The sequence below is a fragment of the Octopus bimaculoides genome, chromosome 1 (assembly GCF_046866305.1).
Source record: "Octopus bimaculoides isolate indiv1 chromosome 1, ASM4686630v1, whole genome shotgun sequence".
NCBI classification, from domain to species: Eukaryota; Metazoa; Mollusca; class Cephalopoda; order Octopoda; family Octopodidae; genus Octopus; species Octopus bimaculoides.
In genome coordinates this window covers 114,065,304-114,089,288 of record NC_142928.1, presented here as the reverse complement: position 1 = coordinate 114,089,288, position 23,985 = coordinate 114,065,304, and the positions used below count along the sequence as shown (strand labels likewise).

Below are 23,985 nucleotides of genomic sequence, written 5' to 3'. Positions count from 1 at the left end.
GGAAACCATTCACCTAGCTTTGTCATGAAAAAAATTTGAGATTCATCAGTATAAAGGAGCTCCCATGGACAACTAATCTTAAAACTTCTCTTTTATGGCTTGGAGGACTATGATAACCAAGTGGGAGCTGAGAACTGAGCTCTGGTCAACTCCTATCTGAAAACTATATTCATCTTACTGACAATACCCCTGGACACTGCTTGGATGGGTCTTACCAGCCATTCATCTACCCTTAGCTTCTGATGCAACCACTAAATGAGAGAGTAAGTGACCCTGTCTAAGACTTTCTTCAAGTCAACAAAAGCCAAGTACAGTAGTTTATTTTAAGCTTAATGTTTCTCCTGCATTTCCTTACTAGGAAGGGAGCATCTGTAGTGCTTCTTCGTGGCACAAAACCAAACAGCATCTCATCTAGGCTAACTCACTCCTTAATTAGTTGAGCTAACACTTTCTGTTAATTTTAAGACCTGGTCTTACAATCTGATACCTCTGTAATTACTTCTGTCTAAGATGTATGCTTTACCTTTGTAGCAACTGACTATGAGGCTACTACTTCAGTCATTGGATATGACAATCTTTCTGTACAACTTACTTAAAAATATGGGTGACTACACTATATCCCACTCCACGAGATATTTTAGGCATACTTGATATACCAGAGGCTTTCCTTTTCTCCATTTCCTTAATTGCTTAGACTATCATATAACTGTCAATTTGGATAACTAGTCCCTCTGTTGGGTCCACATTAGGAAGAATCTCCTTCTCCTATGCATTCTTCACACTTAGTGACTTTCATAGTGGCACTTCCATACCTTTCTTTCAAGAACCATTAACTGCAAGTGTACCATACTCCATCCATACACACTTCTTTCCTATAACATCATGACTTTCTCTGATGTGTTGTGTTGCAATGTGGAACACCTCATACCTCTGGTCTTCATACCACAAAATATTAGTAAACTTCTTCCTTCCTGCCTCATCTCTAGCTAAATATGCCTGTCACCTAGCTTCTTTTCTAGCTATCTTGAAGAGTCCTCTGCTACCCTCATTCTACCAGTCCTCCCATGCCTGTTTTTTGCTTTTATGACTCCATCTACTTCACTGTTCTACCACCATGTCATTCTCTCTGTCCGAAACTTTACACCAACTGCAGATTTTGTCTGTAACCCTCAATAGGTTGTTCTGTAGGAACTTCTAGACACCTTCTGTGTTATATGTCTCCCACTGCTCATGAACTGTTTCACTTAGGATTCTCTAAATCTCTGACTATTCAATCTTTTTCCAGATTAGTTTGCTTCTCAGGAGTTCTCATCCAAAGTCTTTGTTGAGGAGTACACTGTTTAACTGGGAAGGTTTTTGCATTTATAAGCTACCATCTTTTACATTTTCTAGTGAGAATGAAGTCAATCTGAGTTGTGTTCCCATCAGACTGATAGGTGATCAGGTGACTGGTTGGTTTCCTGAAGTTAGTGTTGCAGATCAATAGGTCATTTGCAACACAGAATTCCAGTAGCCTTGTTCCCTCTTCATTTTGGGGACCAACTCCATTTCCTCCATGTACATCATGGAAGATACCAGGATACTGTCTAACATACTCACTAAAGTTACCAACCACAATAATCAGTGTCATTTGTCATTGATGTAGTCATTGTTTGTCTAGCACGACCAGTTGAGGAACATGGATAGAGATAACAGTTGCTGTTGTATATTGTATGATTAGTCTAAGCATAAGTATCTTATGATGATCACTATCCATCCATTTCTCAACTAAAAGTATGCTCACACTATTGCCTTCCCAGAATATTCTATACCTATGTTCTTTGCCTATGAGGAGTCTAGCTGATGTTCTCCTAACTTACTTCATGCATGCAGCACATATCTACCTGCCTCCTTTAAACAGTCTCACATGACCTGTTTTTCCATGTGCCTACATTGACTGTGCCTGCTCTAACAATGCAAATGGGGTGGAAAGAGTGAGCAGGAATCCATGGGACAATATTCAGATCCTAAAAAGGAGAAGGTTTGCAAGGACATTTGCCTGAAGGTATATCAGTTACACAAATGAAATATTACCTTCAAATTTTGGCACAAGGCCAGTAATTTTGGGGGAGGGGGCAAGTAGATTGCATTGACCCCAGTACTCAACTGGTACTTACAATCCTGAGAGGATGAAAGTCAAAGTCAACCCTGGCTGAATTTGAATACAGAATGTAAAGATGGATAAAATGCCACTAAGCATTTTGTCCGGTATGCTAACAATTCTGCCAGCTCACTGCCATACACAAATCAAGAATTATCACTCATCTGAACCACCATTTGCTCATATCCTGAAATATTTAAGGCCACGTAGTTATAGAAAGAAGGGTTAGGGGAGAGAAGGAAAAAAGAGAAAATGGGGAAAGAAAAGTCTAATGTAAGTCTAGCATTATGATGGTGTGGGAAAGGGGGTAGGTGACATGGAGAAATATGGTGACAGCAGGTCATTAAGTCTCAATTGCTTGCCATGGTGAAAATACTCACTTTATGCAAAAAGTGTAAACACACAAAGTGAGTTCTGAGTTATCCTTGTAGTGAAACTACCTATCGTCTCTAACACCTCGATCGCCATTACATACAAAACTACCTCCCGCCATTAGATACAAACTACTATCGCCATTACATACAATCTTCTCGTTTAAATATAAATAAATGCGAGCGTAGTAGAGAACCCATTCCTTATCATCACGTGACTGATTAATATTCGAATCGGCAACTTCTTCGAACCGTTCCCGCCAGAACGCAAACTGACCAATCACAGCCCTTAATAAGGTCACGTGATAGAGTAAAATTCTGAAGCCATCGGGAGCCAATAGTTTGTTATAAATAGCTTTAACTCGGCGGCCAAATTTATCTCGGTTCAGTTTCTCTTTGAGAGTTGTTCCGTGTACCACACGACAGCAGCAGCAACAAATAGCCAGCGACCACGTCAACAGCTTCGTCCAGCCAACGATGACCACCGCCGTCGCCACTTCAGCAGCAAGAGTCTACGACTACTAACCAGCACCATTGTCATGACCAACACGACTTACTATGTACACCAAACCACCGCGGCACACATCTCTCTCTTAGATTCTGTTAGGTGACTCAGCTTCACCACGGTAAATAAACAGACAAGAGTTCTCAGCCAGCGACGAACATCTGTATAACAAGAATCACGGCCGGGCATCGATGCCACGACATCACAACTAGTGATCAGCTCTGCCACACTCAGCCAACTCACTTCACATACAGATTCATATTATTGTGTACCCAAGATCTGGTATAATTGCTCACGTGTTATTGACTCTCTTTCTATTTGCTGTAATATTTCACATACACACACATGTATCACTCACATACACACTTTTCTTTGTATGACGGCCTGTCTTTGATTATTGTTCTTATATGTCGCATTCACACTCTCACACAGACATACATCTTTAACGCTACAATAAATATCTCTGTTATTCATCTAATACGGTTGTGGTCTTTCATTACTGGTCATCTATGTTATCGTTGTATAACATATCTTGTATATCATCATATCTGATATATATATTTTGTGTTTGACCGTGTGACACGTTTAAATAAAAGGAGTCCTCTGTTTTTCCATTCATCACCATTTCTCCTTTTTGAGTTCGCACGGTCGTCCCTTACATCCTTATGGGCTGGTAGATGTATTTCAAGCTTTTTCTTGTTCTCTTTTCAGTACCAGGTACCAAGTGGAGCAATTCTAAACTAACTGGAAAACTTATCTTTCTTATAAGAAATCAGTAAAATTATCTACTGACTGGAAGCTTCAGCTGCCAAGCTGGTTCAGATATGTTTGGGACACATTTGTGCTCTCTTCAATACCAGTTACTAAGCAGGGAAATTGTAAACTGACTGAAAGACTTAGTTGATAACTGATTGAATGCTTCAGACATTAAGCTGATATGGTAAACCACAGTGAAAATGGAACTATGGTAGGGTCCAGGTCACAGTTAGTGACACAAAAATTTTGACACCAAATAATGACTGCTTAAGTGGAGTTAATGGTTTTGTGTGTTTTGAATGGATAATATTTGTATTTCAAGCAGGAATTGTTTTATCACAATATTACAGTGAGTTCTATAAAAATTTCTTGATTTTACCATTATCATTTACCAGTATATTAAAACTATGTCTCAGCCTACTTAAACAGCATAAATCTAACCTCTTATACCAATTTTTAATTCTCTTATTGTCAGTCATTTCTTCCTCTATTTTATACTCTAGACAATGTGATAAAACATTTCCTGGCCAAAATTTTAACACACTGAGAAAATTGGATTTTAGTTTGTAATTAATGACTCAGATGAAAGAACCAAGAAGTAGATAACCTGAGAACAGTTTGCAAAAGTGCAAATATCAATATTATACTGCTCAATACTTAGCATGATACTCTTTTACCTGCAAAACAACAGCAATGTGGTCTGGCATATCTTTGACCAAATTTTTGAAGTAATCATGTGTTGTTTCTTGTGTCTAAAACTGCAGTATCTTCCCATACATTTTCTCTAGTTCTCAAGAAAGGAGATAATTGAGAGCATTTATCCAATAGCTCCAAGCTAGTCTTTCATGCATTTTTCATTATGGCAGAGTGCACCATTCTGCTGGAATATAGAGTAGTTTTGAGTAATCATATGAATAGACAACTTCTTCAGATTATCCACTTTTTAAAGTTTATGTTCATATCTTGGGGTATTATCAAAACATTGGCAGAAATGGCTCCTTATATCATAAATAGATAGGCATTGCTTAACTCTTAAAGTCCAATGCTATGTAAAGCAACAATTTAAAGCATTTTTCATGTGACTATTGAAAGAGTTTTATTTACCCTGCATGAATGAAATTATGAAATATCTTCATTGATAATATGTAATCAAAATTAATTAGCTTTTTCACTTTCAAATATTTAGTCATATATATATAAATGCAAACACCTTCAGCATCTCACAATGATCTGAGTTTACTTCTGGTTTCATTATAGACAGTTATTATTTAAATTATCAATAAAAATATCAAATTGGTAAATATGAATTGCCAAAAGAATGAAAGTAAAGTTATCGGTGTTGTTTTTGATCATTTATTTACACTTATTACACCTGTGTAATTTGGTATTTTTAAGTTTAATCATTTAATTTCATTTATAAAGAACCCTTTTTTATTAATAATGCTGTTATGATATAATCAGGTTTCATATTAGTTAAGAGGATATCAAGCAACATAGGAAATAACTTTCTATGCAAAGATATAGCTTACCTCCAGGTCAAAGTTAACTGCAACTAACTTGTTTGTATAATCTCTTGTTATTAAAGGCTGTTCCAGGTTGAATTCACAGATTTTATCAACATTGCTTGCCCATTTCTCAAAGCACTGTTTTTCAAATCTGAAATATGGAAGGATCATGTCATTAGCCAGCAATAAAGGCACCAATAGCACAACTGATCTTGTATAAAGTGTATGTGGAACTAATTTGGGATCTCATTTACTGCACAGTTATTTAAATTGAAACTTTGCTTTTCCAGCTGCAAGACGCCAGGCAGTCACAAGAGCTTTCCTGTTAATAAGAAGCCCTAGATCAGCACTGATGAAGTAAACACACGGTGCTCATGTAGTTAGAACTCATTATTTTGGGAAATTTACTGATACTTTGCTCCAGATATACTATACTTCTATACAAAGCTTAATTATATGGGGAGTGATGTGACAGTGTGGAAATGTACTCTCTCCACTCTCTATTTTATTTCTGTATGCCTATAGATTTTGATATTTGATATATTTTGTGGTTGTTGATAAACAAGATAGTGGATTTGGTAAGTTAGTTGCTTTGGATTTAGGTTCCTGTGTAATTAATGTGGATTTAGAGTAGATGTGCAGCTGTATTTGAAGAATGGTTAAGAAGAACTGAATGTGATATTATATGCATATGAGGTTGTCTGCATGCTCTGTGGAAATGTGAAAAGATTATATAGGTAAGGATCAAAAAGAGAAGGTAAGCGGATGAATTTCAAATTTTGGTTGTGCTGATATTAATAACCTATCAGCCAGCCATGTTTTGTTGTTTCTGAAAGATGTGCAGAGCATTGTATGTAAAAGTGGGTAGAATTTTTCCACCATGTGATATACCAATTGCTAAAGAATACAGCATTTCAACATTCACTCTTTTAAAAAAAGCAATAAATTACGAGACCACAAAATAATAAATCAGTGACTTGAGTTAACTCTTTCAATGGAAAAGTTTATTGATGGAAATGATTAGGTATGGTAGAACTCGGAATTAATTTCACTACATCTGCTAGTGATTATTGTGGAACAAAGAATGGGAGTCAGAAATGTTACTGAGATTAGGAACTAGCAAATCAGGCTCTACCAGATTTACTATTTTCTCAGGAGTTGTGAGGCATTGTGATATATCAAAGACTATGTCTGCCACTCTATTGCTTTTCCAAACAAAAAAGCTTGTTATTACATTCGAGTAGTTTAACCTCATTTTGTATGTGCATATATGTTAATCATTTTATCATATAATGAGAGGACCATCAGAAATTAACCAAAGAAGTAGAGGCCATAGGAAAAGCATCTAAAAGGAAGAAAAATGATCATAAGAAGTCTCATTAGTATCAGTAGAAAACCAAATCAAATTGAGTGAGGTATTCAAAAAAGAACATCTTCTCAATGGATTCTGGAAGATTTTTAGGCCTCATATTATTGTTGAAAATGGCAACTGCTTTTTGGGTTATTAAGAAAATAATTAAGGATCTCACTTCATCCAAAACGTGAATTTCTTTTTATAAAGAGGAATTCTATGCATATTGTGCCAAAAATGTTTCTTTTCTTTTTGTTCTTGCAAGATAGAGATATATTCAGATGTTTGATGCATGACTCAAATGCCTTTAGATTTCTATCCTGATCTTCTTTAGAGTTATTACATGGCAATTAAGAGATAAAGCAATTAAGAGTATGAAGACCGGGAAAGCCCCCGGCCCATCAGGAATCACTGCAGAGATGCTCAAAATATCTGGCAGTGTTGGCTATAGCCTAGTCACCCGTATTACGAACCAGGTGATACACGAAGGAGTCATACCCTATGACTGGTGTAGCAGCATCATAGTCAACTGCTACAAAGGTAAAGGGGACGCTTTAGATACAAATAATTACAGAGGCATCAAGCTGTTAGATCAGGTTATGAAAGTTACAGAGAGGGTCATAGCCCAACTAATTAGGGAGCGAATCAATTTAGATGAGATGCAGTTTGGGTTCGTGCCAGGTAAAAGCACTACTGATGCCTTATTTCTAGTGAGACAGTTGCAAGAGAAATACCTAGCCAAGGATAAACCTCTGTACCTGGCTTTCGTTGACATGGAGAAAGCCTTTGACAGGGTCCCCCGATCCCTTATCTGGTGGTCAATGAGGAAACTTGGGATAGAAGAATGGCTAGTGAGAGCTGTGCGAGCCATGTACAGAGATGCGGCCAGTAAGGTGAGGGTTGGAAATGAGTACAGCAATGAATTCCGGGTAGAGGTAGGGGTCCACCAAGGTTCCGTCCTCAGCCCCCTATTATTTACCATAGTCCTCCAGGCAATCACAGAGGAGTTCAAGACAGGTTGCCCCTGGGAGCTCCTCTATGCTGATGACCTTGCCCTAATTGCGGAGTCACTATCAGAACTAGAGGAGAAGTTTCAGGTGTGGAAGCAAGGTCTAGAATTGAAGGGCCTTAGAGTCAACCTAGCTAAAACCAAAATCCTAATAAGTAGGAAGGTAGATAAAACACAAACCCCTTCAGGTAGATGGCCCTGCTCAGTATGTAGAAAAGGAGTAGGTAGTAACTCTATAAGATGTACCCGGTGCAAGCTATGGACACATAAGAGGTGCAGCAACATCAAAGGCAGGTTAACTAGCAAGTTAGTTTTTGTTTGTGGCAGATGTTCAGGTGCAATAAAGACTGCAAACAAACAGGAAACAACTTCTATCTCATTCCAGGGTGAAAAACTAGAGGTAGTCGATAGCTTCCGCTATCTGGGCGACCAAGTTAGTAGTGGGGGTGGGTGCGCTGAAAGTGTAGCTGCTAGAATAAGAATAGCCTGGGCAAAGTTTAGAGAGCTCTTACCCCTGCTGGCGACAAAGGGACTCTCACTCAGAGTAAAAGGCAGACTGTATGACGCATGCGTACGAACAACCATGCTACATGGCAGTGAAACATGGGCTGTAACTGCTGAGGACATACGTAAGCTCGCAAGGAATGAAGCCAGTATGCTCCGTTGGATGTGTAATGTCAATGTGAATACCCGTCAGAGTGTAAGTATCTTGAGAGAAAAGCTGAACATTAGAAGCATCAGTTGTGGCGTGCAAGAGAGACGATTGCGCTGGTATGGACATGTGGTGAGAATGGAGGAGGATAGCTGCGTGAAAAAGTGCCACACCCTAACAGTTGAGGGAACCCGTGGAAGAGGTAGGCCCAGGAAGACCTGGGCTGAGGTGGTGAGGCAAGACCTTCGTACATTGGGCCTCACCGAGGCGATGACTACGGACCGAGACCTTTGGAAATGGGCTGTGCGTGAGAAGACCCGGCAAGCCAAGTAAGATCGTTGCCAGTGCCCCTGGACTGGTTCTTGTGCGGGTGGCACATGAGATGCACCATTTTGAGCGTGGCCGTTGCCAGTACCGCCTGACTGGCTCCTGTAGGATTTTCGAGCGAGATCGTTGCCAGTGCCCCTGGACTGGCTTGTGCGGGTGGCACATAAAAGACACCATTTCGAGCGTGGCCGTTTTCGTGCGGGTGACACGTAAAAGCACCCACTACACTCTCTGAGTGGTTGGCGTTAGGAAGGGCATCCAGCTGTAGAAACTCTGCCAAATCAGACTGGAGCCTGGTGTTGCCATCCGGTTTCACCAGTCCTCAGTCAAATCGTCCAACCCATGCTAGCATGGAAAGCGGACGTTAAACGATGATGATGATGATGATGATGATGATGTCATTAGATACGAGTTAGTAGTAATGACAATCTTTAATCCCCAGTAGCAGCTGATAACAAGCATGATTCATGTCTGCCTTGCTATGAATATATGATCATAGGTATTAAAGTTCTTAAGGATCAATACTAGATAAAAAGAGTATGAATAGTAGATAAATCAATGTCCAGACATTATATGTTGGGGATATGTTACTACAAGTAAGCTCTTCACATTGAGTAACTGGTTACTGTGATGCCTCCTTTGAGTAATTAATTTATTTCTTGCCTTATGAATTTGCAGTCATTTAGAGTACCTATGGTAATAAATTTGGCATTTGGAGTTAAATTAGTGAAGAATGCAACTGGTGAAATCTTTGTACAAGCAAGATTTGACAATACTAGAGTGGCTTCCAAACCATTAAATTTAAATACGGCAAAAAATATTGAAACATGAAACTTTGTCCCAGTATTAAATCCTAGAAGAACCTGGACATTAATAGTGATTGCTGTTTCTACCTTTTACTGCACAAGAAATACTATTAAATGGTTTAATGATTAAAACCTTTCCACTTAGCAATCAATATTAGTTTGGATAAACTTGTCAGTGTTTATTGATAGGGAGGATAGACATGATCACAGAAAATATCAGCTAGAAATGCCATATGTCTCATGTTTTAGGAAAAGGCAATTTTTCTTGTATATGAATCTTGCATATAGTAAATACTTAGTATGACAATATAAACCAGGTAAATCAATTTCAAATACATTAATCTCTTCAAATTTGTTTAATTCTGCTTTATTAGAATATCCCCCTTGGTATTGTAATTAGCCTAGCAGTGGAAGCACTGAAAGACAGGTATATATAGTTAGGGAGAAGCAGAAAGGAAGAAATCTGCCAATGTTCTGTGGACTAGAAACTTGAGGTGTTTCAGATTGCAAGACTGTGTCAAAGAAAACCATGGTGTTGTAGGAAAGAAGTGCATGGATGATGACTCACTTGCAGTTAGTGATTTTGCAAAGAAGGAGGCTCGTAAGTACCACTATGAAAGACTGCTAAATGCAGAGAAAGCATGGTAGGAGAGCCTACCTAACAGATAGACTAGCTATCTGAATCAATAGTAGCTCAGTAGATAAAGCAATTAAGGATATGAAAACAGGGAAAGCCTGCAGATCATCAGGAGTCACCACCAAGATGCTTAAAGTATCTGGCAGGGTGGGATATTGTGTAGTCACATGTATAGTTAATTAGGTTGTTCATGAGGGAGTCATGCCTAATGACTGGTGCAGCAGCATTATAGTCAACTGCTACAAAAGTAAAAGTGATGCTTTGAACATAAATAATTACAGAGAAATCTAATTGCTGGACCAGGTAATGAAAGTTACAAAAGGTCATAGCTCAATTAATTAGGAAAAACGTTAACCTAGATGAGATGTAACTTGGTTTTATGCCAGGAAGAAGCACTGCTGATGCTATCTTCCTGTATTTGGTTTTTGTTGACATAGAGAAAACCTTTGACAGGGTCCCCCATTCCCTTACCTGGTAGGAAATGTAGAAGCTAGGAATAAATGACTGGTTGTTGAAAGTTGTACAAGCTATGCACAGGGATGCTGTCAGTAAGGTAATAAGTATAGCAAGGAATTTAGAGTACACCAATGTACACCATCTATTTCACCAATCATTGGTTCTCAGCTCCCCTCTTGTTTATCATAGTCCTCCAGAGGAATTTAAGGCAGGCTATTCTTGGGTGCTCCTCTGCACTGATAACCTTGTCCTTATTACTGAATGACCACCAGTACTAGAGAAGAAATTTCAGGTATGGAAGCAAAGCCTGGAATCAAAGGGCCTTAGAGTTAATTTACCTAAGAACAAAGTCCTAGTAAATAGGAAAACAAACAAATCACAGATCAAACAAATCACAGATCAAAACAAACAAATCACTGCTCAATATGTAGAAAAGGTGTTGACAGGAACTCCATGTAGCATACCCAATGCAAGCTATGGACACATAAGAGGTATCACAGGAAGGTTAACAGAGGAAGTGGTCTTAGTATATGTGTAAATGATTTGAGATAAAAATTGGGTATACAAGACATCAGACGTAGTGTGCAAGAGAGAAGACTGCACTGGTATGGTCATGTAATGTATATGGATGAGGACAGTTGCATCAAGAAAGGATGATCTATAATTGTGGAGGGAGCATGTGGAAGAGGTAGACCCAGGAAGATGTGACGAAGGGGTGAGAAAGAATCTTCAGACATTGGACCTCACAGAGAAGATGACAAGGGACTGAGACTTCTGTCAGCTTGCTGTGCTTAAGAAGACATCAAGCTAAGTAAAATTGTGGCTGTCCACATATACAGCTATATCCATACATCCTTCTCTCTGCTAAGTGATCCTAGTTTTGCAGGCTCGTAGGTGCTGGTGTCACATGCTGATGCCAGTGCTATGTAAAAGTGCCCATGCCAGTATCATGTAAAAGCGCTTGTGCCAATGCCATGTAAAAGTGCAAGTATCAGTGCCACATAAAAGCACCTGTGATAGTGCCATGTTAAAAGCACCCAGTACACTTTGTAAAGTGGCTGGCATTAAGAAAGACATCCAGCCATATAAACCATAAATGCTTCAAACCATCCAACCCATGCCAGCATGGAGAATGAACATTAAATAATAATGATGATGATGATGATGATGATGATGATGATGATGATGATGATGATGATGATGATGAATGATGATAATGATAATGATGTAATGAAAATTGTTTACACAATGTCACTAAGCAGATAAACAATTGCCTTATCTTGATGGATACTCTCTGATAACAATTTTACTTGATATGGATAAAATATGCAGCCACATATGATTTAGTATAATTTCTTTTTAATTATGACATTTCATGTATTTTTTAAATCTAAGGAAAACACTTATTCACAAACTGAAGCTTAATTTACAAAATCTTGAAACAAGAAAACTCACGCAGTTAGCCGGCTTATCATGTTTTCATATCTTTCATAAATAACTTTTGCCTCTTCATTTTCAACACAGCTGAAAAGGAAATCATAATAACCTTTAGGATACTTACAATGTTGCTTTGTATCTACAAGAAAGACAGCATGAAATAGTCATTCACAAATTACTAATTATGGGAAAACCAGAAAAGACGTTTGTAGATGTTTTATGATCTGAGGATCAGATGCATGAGGTGCATTGTGAGACAGTGTGTTTAAGAAAATGCTGAAATTATGAAGGCACATTTGTCATTGTTGTAGATGTCAAGAAAGATGCATAAAAGTACCATTATGTGAGGTTATTAAACATGGAGAAAGCATAGGATAAAGAAGTGCTACCACATACTGACTGTAACTATCAATTCATGTTACTGTAATGTGGTAGATTGAGATATTAAAAACAACAAAGCTGATGGTCCATAGGGATAGGCAATGAGATGTTCAAAATATCTGATGAGATAGTATATACGATGAATACTTGGATAAGTAATGCCTCAAACAGGAAATGCTTCAGACAGAAGAAATTAAGAGACATCAAATAGTTGGATCAGGCTTTGTAGTTCAAGACACAACTAATCCAGAGTAGAGTTAAGCTAGATGAGATGCAGTTTAGTTTTGTACCTGGCAGAAGTACCATATAAACAATCTTCTAAGTGAGACAAGTGCAGAACTAAATACTTGGCTAGTAAACCACTATTCCTGGCAGTCATTGACTTGGAGAAGGCCTTTAACAGAGTGCTATGCTCTGTAATTTGATGGTCACTATTAAACTAGGTGTAAACAAATGATAGGTGAGGACTGTATAAACTATGAATTAAGGTGAAAAAAGTAAAGTAGGAGTTCAGCACTGAATTTAGCATGCAGGCAGTGGTTTGTTAAAGCTTAGTTTTCAGCACTCTACTATTCACCAAAGACCTACAGGCCATCACAGAGGAGTTTAAGACTGACTATCCATGGGCACTCCTATATGCTAATGATCTGGTTCATATAGCTGAAGAAATTCTAGAATGGAATCTATATCTAGAAGTGGGAGGCATTAAGGTAAACTAAGCAAAGATTAAGGCTTTTGAAAATAGGAAGGAAGGTAAGACTCTGGTATCATCAGGAAAATTGCTTTGTTCAATATGTTGTACGCAATGTAAGCTATGGATACACAAGAAATATAGTGTAATCACAGGTAGGCTAACAAGGAAGGTAGGCTTAGTATGTGCAAGATATACTAGAATTATATGTCCTATGAGTACACTGGAAACAGATTTTCTTGAATGCCCAAATGTAGTTAGGGTTGTTCAGGAATTATAGTAGTCAGAATAAAAATGAATTGGATTAATGTAGGGAGCTATTACCATGGCTAGCAATAAAGACCTTTTCCTCCAGAGTCAAGGTAGAATGTCTGCATCTTATGTTAGAACTGTAATGCTGCAGGATAGCAAGATGTGGACCTTGAATGCAGGTATGGGTTAGATGGTTTATTGCATACTATTTGTTTCAAATTGTTTTCCATTAAATCATCTCAAGCATCATTTGGTCAAATTATAAAGGAAACATCAGCATCAATGAAGACAATTTGAAAACATCTTTGATAACAAAAAAGCACCGAAAATGAGACAATAAACATATAATCTAATTTTTTTAATAAAAAATTTATGTTTACTCTTAGTGCATAGACTTTCATGTATTTGCTATGGATGAAGTTCTGTTTCAAAAATTTTAAATATGCATTTTATAAAGATACTACAGTATTCAAGCCATCATTAATGGCAACTTGATCTCTCACTATGTTGAATATAAAAGAGAGATGATATTCATTCCCACTTAAATACAGATGTTCTTTTAGAACAAACTTTCTGCAGTAGTTGCCATGAGAAAAACTCACATATTGGATTTTTGGTGCAAAATGCACTCTTGCTTATATTGCCAGTGGGGAAATAAATCCCCACAACCTCCAATGCTGAGACCATCAGATCATGTGATTTCAACCTTGTTTGGTTTTGTCAATGATGGACTGAGGATTTATCTCCTCTCTAGCGATATAAACAAAAAGGCATTTTGTTTCTTTCTGATTTGTTCATGTCCTTTTCATCAAAGGCCCATGTTTCACTACCAGGAAGCATTGCAATTCTAACACAAGCATCATATAGTCTACCTTTCACTGTGAGAGAAAAGATGTCTGTTACCAGCAGCAGTAGTAGCTCCCTGAACTTTTCTCAACCTATTCTTACTCTGGCTACTATGCTTTCAGAACAGCCACTTCCCTTGCTAATTATATCTCCTGAGTAACAAAGGCTATCAATTACTTCTAGTGAACCATCTTGGCATTTAAGAGACTTACATATGAAGACTACATTTTTGGATAATCTGCCACTACATCACTTGTGTGTCCACAGCTTACAATATATGGAATTTATACCTACTCCTTTTCTGAATATCAAGCAAGGCCATTTCCCTGAAGATACTAGGGCCCTGTCTCCTTTCCTATTTACTAAAAGCTTTGACATTTCTAGATTTATTGTAGGGCCTCTCAATTCCAGATTTAGCTTCCATTCTTTATTTGTGAATTAAGGCTACCATTAGTTTCATGTTAAGGAAAGTAGGAAAATATCCTAGTGTCTTAACAATTTTTTAAGTTGATCACAATCAGATCAAAAACAAAATAATGCAAGCAAATTTACCATACAACAATTTGCCCAAAAGAAAAAATCCAAAGGAGACAAACATTCAAAAGATGCCACCCAATGGTAACGTCCCTTGATTAGTGTTTTATTCACGTGAATTCACGAGAATCTCTGTGAACTACACAAGGCTGTGTTTTCCAAAATAGAGGTGAACACCTTTCTCCATGTGATTGGCTTGAAAAATTGTTGAGACACTAGGATATTTTGCTACTTTTCTTGACATGAAACCAATGATAGCCTTAATTCACAAATAAAGAAATTATAACCACCAATGCGGTATTGAGCACTCATTTTCATCACTCGGCATTTACATATGTGTGTGTGTGTGTGTGTGTGTGTGTGTGTAAATAGAGAGATTTAAATATCACCTTACTTGTGATGAAGACTTTTAAACTTAGCTATGAAGTATGTTATCCTTCTCTTCATCTGTTCAGCCCATTTTAAACTTCCAGATACTTTTGGCATAAACTTTGGGAGGATAATTCCTTGTTTTCCATTGTAGTACTTCATTTGCTTTTTGTACATGATGTCCAGGGTATCAAGTTCTTTATTCATAAATTCAGTTATTGATTTGTATTTACAATCAAATAAATTCTTAATCAAAGGCCGTTCCAAGAGATTAATCATCATTTCTATAATCTGAAATCAAAAATTTGTTGGTAGTCAAAATAATGCAAGTTTTATTAACTGTATTACTTTGGAATGTATATTTTGTTTTTAAGGCAGCAAGCTGGCAGAATCATTAGCAGGCCAGACAGAATGCTTTGTGGCATTTTGTCCGTCTATATGTTCTAAGTTCAAATTCTGTTAGGTTTGACTTTACTATTTATCCTTTTGAGGTTGATAAAATAAGTACCATTTGAGTATAGGAGTCGATGTAATTGGCTTACCCACTCCCCTACTCCCCTGAACTTGCTGGCCTTGTGTCAAAATTTGAAACCAATACATATGTTATTTTTTGCTGATAGATACAATTTGTGCAGATTTATAGTACAAGAGTAGACATTCAAATATCTGTAGGCAACTTACACATTTAGAACATCAGATGTGCAAAAATTTAATCTTATCTGAGAACATAAGATAATCTACCAAGTTATGTTTAGTTATGTAGGTTGCAGAGTGGATATGTTTGTTCCAGTTTTCTTTTCATACAGCTTTTTATATAGGCAGGCAACATGGAATCAGTTGATATGGTCAATTAATTCAAATGCAATAACTTTGAAGCACATTTTTTTGTTAATATATTTTAGTTTGACAGAGTGTCAGAATGCCAAGTCGATAGCCTTACATGCAGGATTCCATTTCATCTGTAAATCTTAGCAGAATTAATCTGCTGATTTATCATGATGATATAACTAGATTTACTTTCAAGTAATAAAGGTTAATAATCAAATCCACTAAACCAGAGAGAAAGGAAGAGAGAGTGAAAGCTGGATATTTTATTGTTTCAAGTTTAGTACTTCAAATTATTTTAGTTTATATCTTTGATAATGTTCTCTTAAATGCCAATGAAAATTACTTTGAAAGAATTAAGACTTGGAAAGAAATTTTTAGAATAAATAGAACAGATTAAATAACATGGAATGGAGATATATGACTAAAACATATAACTGGGAAATTATAATATGAGCCTTTTCTTTAGAGCACTAAATCTATGATTTTATGCAATTCTGCTTTTAAAATCCAGCAAATTAAATATAAACAATTCTGAAAAAAAACAAAAAAAACATGGAAAATAAATGACAACTATTAACTATTACCTTGAAATATGCATCAAGTTCACCACATTCATCAAAGGCTCTGCAAATAATTGTTGCAAGGCGATGATCAAATTCAGAAATTTTTTTCCGGAATGCATTATAGTCATCCATAAATTCCTTAAGAAAAAAAAAATTCTTCAGTATATGGAAAGTATTTATGTAGAATTAAAAAAAAAATATTACTTATTACCATTAATGATATGGTGACAATTCTTTTTTCTTAATGGTTGATCCAGGAGGATTAAACAGTATTTTCAGCAGTTTCAAGCTTTTTTTAAAACTGAGTGATAGGGAACAGCTTCTGTTCAATTGTCAGAAGAACTGAGTTAAGAATAAAGTGCCAGTGCTATGTAGTAATGCCAGAAAATTTGAGCAGTGTTTAGTAGCATTAGATGGAACTCAGTAGAAGACACACTGAATATATTTGAGTGGTGATAGTAGTACACAGTTGATAAGAGTAAGGGAACAATAGAAAAGACACTGAGGGCGCAATACAACAAAATACTAAGTAATATTTGTTGCATATTGTTGACTGCATGAAAGATTAGTCATTAGACAGATGGTATTTTGGGGATATATTTCCAAATATGTGTGTGTATCTTTATATGTGTATTATTCACTTCTCAAGACATGAGAGAAGTTGTGTAGGTCAATGTCTTTAGAGAAAATGTGGCCAGTAAAGAAATTCTAGAAGACTGTAATCTAAGAAAGAATGACTGAACAAACTGTGTAGTGCTGAAGCTGGACAATGAAGCAAATAGGTGTCATGAGAGAGAAGTGGATGTGTCAGGTGGGTCAAGGAAGAGGTGACACATAATTTGCTAGTTTAGACATATAATTTGCTCGTTTAGTTTACCATTGTGGAAATGGTAAAAGAGGCAGGGAAAATTAGAAGCAAATGTGTAAGCTTAATGGCAAGTGAGCCTTTGTCAATAAGCCAAATGGCCGTTTTTTGTTTTCATTTAGGATTTTTGAGTGCACAGATACAGTACTATCACAGATATATCATTACCAACCATCACTTAGGTGCTTGTATCGGGTTGGATTTCTTGTACACCTGCAATAATTACAACTGACAGAGGTCAGCAGTTTGAAACCCAACTTTTTTATGATCTGACATAAATCTTAGAATACAGGGTTAGCCACATCACAAGCTACCATCCTGCCTCAAACAGATGCATCGAGTGATTTCATTGCCAGGTAACAGAATCTTTGTGTGCATATCCTAACTCACAGAAATGGACAAATATTTGCCCATTGTTCTTGGTCTTCATTCTGCTTTTAAAACAGACATTGGTTTTTCCCCAGCAGAATTGTTGTTTGGATCACCTTTATCATTACCTGGTCACATGATCACTCCAGCTTCTTTGCATTCACCAGATTACTCAAGCTATGTGGATTGTCTTAGACACTACATAGTGACTTTGCCTCCCACCAACACAAGACAGCAATTCACTAAATCCTATGTTCCTGCGGACATATCATCCTGGACTCATGTTTTCATGAGGAATGATGCAGTTAACCATCCATTAACCCCTCCATACCAAGGACCTTATCAAGTGTTATCTCAAGCAGACAAATGCGTCACTATTGACTATAAAGGTGTGAAAAGCACTGTCAGTGTAGATAGACAAAAAAGGCCCACATAGACACAATTGTTCCCACTACCATTACACATTATGCATGCACCGCACAACAGACACAGCCCACACAAACTTAGTATATCTAAAGAAATATTGAATGAACTCTTTCCTTGAATTGATATTTTGTTTTCATGCCATATTCATTGTTTGTGCATGCTATTTACATCATTGTGCTTGCACCCTATTTTTGTTGTCATATTGTTACATATTACATTTTCTTTGGTTCATTATTTTGTACCTTAAAGGCTTCTGGCATGTTTTGCACTGTAGATACATATTCTTTCGTCTCTCATTGTTGTCATAACTTCATGACTGCCAAGGGAGTCTATAGTGCACACGTCGTGCCTGCTTGGATTATCTCAGGGTTAAACATAAAAGGCCCAGAAAGGACGAAGTGGGCAGCCACGATGCATGTGCAAAACACAACAGCCCTTAACAGAAGTTGTGAAAGGCATATAAGGAGCCAAATTGACAGGACTCTTCTTCTTTTCCCTTTTGGGCTGTCAGCTCACCAACTGCCCACAGCTAGGACTGCTAGCTCTCTTTCTTAGCTTCAGCATCCTATACATGGTGCCATGATACCTCTCTCACAGCAGGTACTTTCTGACAATATAGTCTCTCACTGTTTTTGTTTAAATAGCACATGCCAGAATGCCATGACATCTTGCAACGCATCTCCAGCAAAATAAAAATTGTTACAGTTATATTTAGTGAGTGTTCATTCCTCATTTACACACAGCCCACACCTAATTAGCACATTGCCGGCCTAATAATAAAAACACCCAAATACTCACTAAATATCTAACTTCAGAGAATCTGCTTACCTGCCAATCTTTAACCAAGATGGGTTTGCCCATTTTAATTTCAGTTCTGTGCTGCATATACATAATAAGTATCCTCTCAAACACTTCTCCACACAGTTAATATTACAAACTTGCTCCCTAATTTGCCAAGTGTAAACATTTCATCACAACAAGATGACTGATGCTTATGATGTCCTTCTTATTACTCTTTAACAGTTTGCTCATATCCTCATTAAACTATGCTCTCTTTCTCTCTGAGCAGAGATCTGTTGCAATCTATTGAAACACTATAGTGTACTTCAATCACAAGACAAGCAGTCTCTGTGACACTACTCACTACTACTTTCAGTGTATCTTTTCCATCTCTAGAATAGAACGTTCCAGTCAGATGATTTCACTTAATGTATGCTGGCAGGCTCTCTTTGACCCACATTCTATCAACTCTGGTGTACCTATGTATGATTCAGTTGCATCTCCAACACTTTTCATATTAAATCATTTACTGATTGTTACTTCAAATGATACATGTTTGTGTGGAATAATACCACTTTCACTTCTTCTTAAACCTTCTAAACACAAGCACCTACACATGCAACCTAGCCTTTTCATGTAGGCTTCCATGAACAGAGACCTAAAAATAATTTCCTATGTGAACATATAAGTCTAGTTTCCTTCGACAGCACCAAGACAATTGCCATACATATTCAGGAAACAATTTTGAAATACTAAACCATCTATGAGCATGAACAGCCTAAATCCAAGTTTCATGATTTCACAATTTCTGGAGATTTCTCTGGTACCCTGACATATATAATATCCAAAATTTGCTGCTGTAAAACTACACTTCCTCTTTGGAGTGAGAAATTATTTTGCCTCTGATTAGCCACTGATATGAATCTGGGAGGAATTCTCTTATCACATTGATGTTGTCCATACTGCAGGTGGTGGCCACATTGAACACTTGTAAGACAGGAAATAAAAGTTGATTGCGAGTAAATACTTGTAACTTAGCTGGAGTTTTCTATTGCTTTTCTTTATTAAAATATTGCGTAATGAAATCAGTTCATTCTTTTTGAATAACTCTGTATAACTGTAATGATTTTTATTTTGTTGGAGATGCGTTGCAGGATGTTATGGCATTCTGGCATATACAGTTTAAACAAAAACAGAGCGAGCAAATATATCGTCAGAAAGTACCTACTGTAAGAGAGGTATCATGACACTAAGTGTAGGGCACTGAAGCAAAGAAAGAGAGCCAGCCGTTCTAGCTGTGGGCAGTTAGCAAGCCGACTGCCCAAAAGGGAAAAGAAGAAGAGTCCTGTCAGGTAGGCTCCTTATATGCCTTTCACAACTTCTGTTAAGGGTTGTTGTGTTTTGTTCATGCGTTGTGGCTGCCTGCTTCATCCCTTCCAGGCCTTTTCTGTTTAGCCTGAGATAATCCAAGCAGGCATGACAGGTACACTGCAGATCTTTGCAAGAAACCAGGAGACTTGGGAGTTGAGAGAATTTGTAGGCCATGTAATGTACAAAGGTATATTTTGGCATTCTTGTTGACGATCTATCATGCAAGTGTTAAAGGACTTCCTCTCAAGGTGTTGTAAACAGTATTCTGTGTTGTTGCAGCACAATAGAAAGTGATCTTGTTAGGGTTTATAAAAGCAAATTTGTGATGGGGATATTAAAAGGACATATCTGAGAAGACATTACTGATTACATATTTAAATGTCTCAGGTGCATCACAAATAAGCAGTTTTGCTCTCAAGATTAGACAGTACAGAAAAGATTGTATTTCAACCAGTTAACAGGCTTAAAACAGGAGTTCTTACAAGGTAAGATAGAATGTAGTTCTTGCAAGGTAAGATGGTATAAAGTGAGTTGCATTAAATGATCCATTGTAGACAGAGATCAGAATAGCTGATTAAAGGTAATATTTGGAGGTAAGATAGTGATCTAGTGTTTAGAGAGTCTGTGGACAAGTAAACATTGGAACTGGTGTAAACAATAAGATCAAGTAATTCTACCTCCTTGTTGGTGTTGTCAGTGCAGAAAATGTGTTGATATGTCAGAATCCAGAGGAATTATATATGTTGATACCACTGAGAATGATACCTTCAGAGAAAAGTGAGTCACACTAGTAATCCTCAATGCTGGATGTGAAATAAAGCTCATAACTGCTGGTAGTTGGAGGATTTGGGGGAATGGCAAATGCAACAGATGAATTTAGAGAAATGCAAATGAAAGAATTTGAGAAAAACTAGAAGTTTTTGTTCCTGATGTCCAAGTAAGAGGACTCTAGTAAGTGTCAACACCACATTTAAAAAAGAGGCTAAAATATTAAGTGTGGCTTATACAGCAGAGATGTATAGGCTACACTCATTTATTAAGTATCAGGGTCAAACTTGAAGAATCCTAAGAATGATGGTACACTGTCTGGACTGGTCACATTCTTGACTTTATGTAAACATTACTCATACCTAGCTGCTGTGCGTATGTAGTAGAATGGAGAGGTAGGTAAGCTTGCTGAGAAAATTTACAGCATAAACAGTAAAAAACATGATATTTCTTAAAATAATAATAATAAAAAAAGCAAGAACTTTTTAAAGAGTAAATTAATCTATTCAATTATAGTTTATCACCACACTGAATACAACTCGCATTAATATTTGTGTGTTGCATGACATATAGATTACACACATTTAATAACATATTCTTGTGTTACAGGCTTGCTCAAATAGAGCTCATAGAAGTTTTCTTAACAGTATCCTATTTACATATGGAGTATAATTAGACATATACACACACATTAAACTGTGGAATAATATGATTAGTAGTTTCATCTAAACCTATGATCTCTTAAGAAAAGCCAAACTAAATGCTTGTCTTTCACCTGATCATTCCAATCCGAGGTATCATAATTCTTATCCTGGAATACTTTGTACTCAATCTTGAATTCTGTAAAAATGTCTTCAACTTGCTTTGTAAGGCTCTTGCCATTAAGACCACCTATAACAATTTTTTCAAGTTTATTGAATTCAGTGAATGTTTCCAAAAGTTTCTGAAAGACATAAACAAATTAAACAATTGTAATTGACAGATGTTTGTAGTTGAAAACAGACTCGAAACAAATAAATAGCTGGCTGTTGTTGTAATTTGGAAGTATTTATCTATATTTATTTTGTGTCTTTAGTCCACAATTTCTTTTAAGCTTTCACCTAACTATTTTTCCCATACCATTATTGGTAAATGAGCTAGCATGCAGTTGTTTAATGTGTAAAGAATAACAGAAAATTTCTTACCATTTAAAAAAAAATGGATTCACTGGATTATGCAGTCCAATGGTACAAGATGATCATAAGTGAAATGGTTTTGACCACAGGTCTACTTGGAGTTGAACAACAACATACCTATGCTATGTAGTCAGCCTTCATGTACCAATAAATGTCATGTCTAATTGCATCCCATTTACATTCAATTTCTTCAGTTCATACTGTATCTCAAATATTCAATATTTAAAATATTGATCTTATAAGTATTATGGCTGAGAGCCTATAATATCACTTATGCAACTGATCAATGTATTTTCTGACTCTAAAGAAGCAGGTTATAACTACCTTCAATAACAGGATCCTGTGGAAAAATTTGTCTAATTTTTCAAAGACTTCATCTGAACTGAACTGCCACAAATCAGGTTCTTTGTCTTCTGGAAAATACGTTGGCACCAACTCTTCAGCATACAGATATGCTTCCTTAAAACTTCTTAAAATCTTTTCTGTGTCAACCACTTTCCACATATCTTCATCAGCCTCTCCTTTAAACAACTCAGTTGGTTCCAGGTAACTTCTTGCCTGATTTTGCAAATATAGATCAGTAGTCAATAATTTTAGTTTTTTAATAAAAAAAAATATAAGAAAGCAAACATACACCTATGAATATACAAAATAGCTATTAAATGACTACATCTCCAACAAATGAAGTCACTTCATACAAAGGTATGACAGTTACAGGTATATCAAGTGTCTAAAATTTGCTATCATACCCAATTTCCTTGACTTTAGTCAAGTTAAGGAAAGCATTTGAATCTCTACAGTTGTTTTGCTTAAGTTGGAAGCTAAGTTGCTAAAGGGTTAAGGCAGATTCTAAGGAGAATTTAAGTGTATGTAACTACTGATAAATCATCAACAAAACGTTTTTGAAAATTCATCATCAACTAACTTTAAAAGAAGTTTCATAAAGTAGCTTTATTTTGTGGCATGTAACTTGGTAAATGCTTATGTTGAAAGACAGTGGGTAAGGATATATATATATATATATATATATATATATATATATATATATATATATGTATATATATATATATATATATATATATATATATATATATATATATATATATATATATATGTATATATATATATGATGGCTGCCCCCTTGTTATCGAGTATGGCCATTGCACAAAGCTTAACTTAATGGTGCTGTGATCGAATGTGACTTTTTAGCCCAGCCAAAGATCTACAATGTCTTGCACAGAGTTGGCATCCAAAACCTTTACTGGAAATAGCTGGCTGTTGTTGTAATTGGGCTCCATGTACCTTTGCGTGTTGTTTAAGTCCTCCTGCTGAATCAAACTCCCTTCCACATGCCCAACAGACATGATTAGTATGGTGTGTAGCATCATCACCAGCGGCCTGGTAGTCAATCATCGGTCTTGCTTTATGACTACGAAGATGACTCATAAGCCCAGCTTTACTGAGGCACGGTCTTGCACAGACACTGCATGTCAGTGTCATAGGAAGACCCTTGCCATCTGGAAGTGCAACAACAATGTCCTTCCTGACATCCCTCCTTAATTTCTCATGTGCAATTCGTGATATCTCAAAAATAGTTGTCCCCTCATGCACAATCCTTCTCCACCTAACACGTGAGAAGGCATATATATACACACACACACACACACACACACACACACACACACACACACATATATATATATATATATATATGTATAGGGGTTATGACAGGTAATGGTGTCAAGAAGACTCAAAGGTGTCAGGTAATGCTGAGTAAGTGCTATGGACAGACTATAGTTAAGCTCCAGGTTTGGT

The 23,985-nt window shown here is 36.7% G+C and overlaps 1 protein-coding gene across 1 annotated transcript in view; it reads right to left on the bottom strand.

Annotated features, from left to right (window-relative positions):
• LOC106876453 (dynein beta chain, ciliary) overlaps positions 1–23,985 on the bottom strand; it is an 855,334-nt gene that overhangs the window by 609,602 nt on the left and 221,747 nt on the right. The window contains exons 8-13 of the mRNA XM_089350837.1: positions 22,495–22,728; positions 21,771–21,938; positions 16,438–16,554; positions 15,051–15,316; positions 11,971–12,039; positions 5,302–5,428 (exon numbers count right to left, since the gene is read on the bottom strand). Coding sequence (XP_089206963.1) covers positions 5,302–5,428; positions 11,971–12,039; positions 15,051–15,316; positions 16,438–16,554; positions 21,771–21,938; positions 22,495–22,728 — 981 coding nt within the window. The remainder of the gene's footprint in view (positions 1–5,301; positions 5,429–11,970; positions 12,040–15,050; positions 15,317–16,437; positions 16,555–21,770; positions 21,939–22,494; positions 22,729–23,985) is intronic.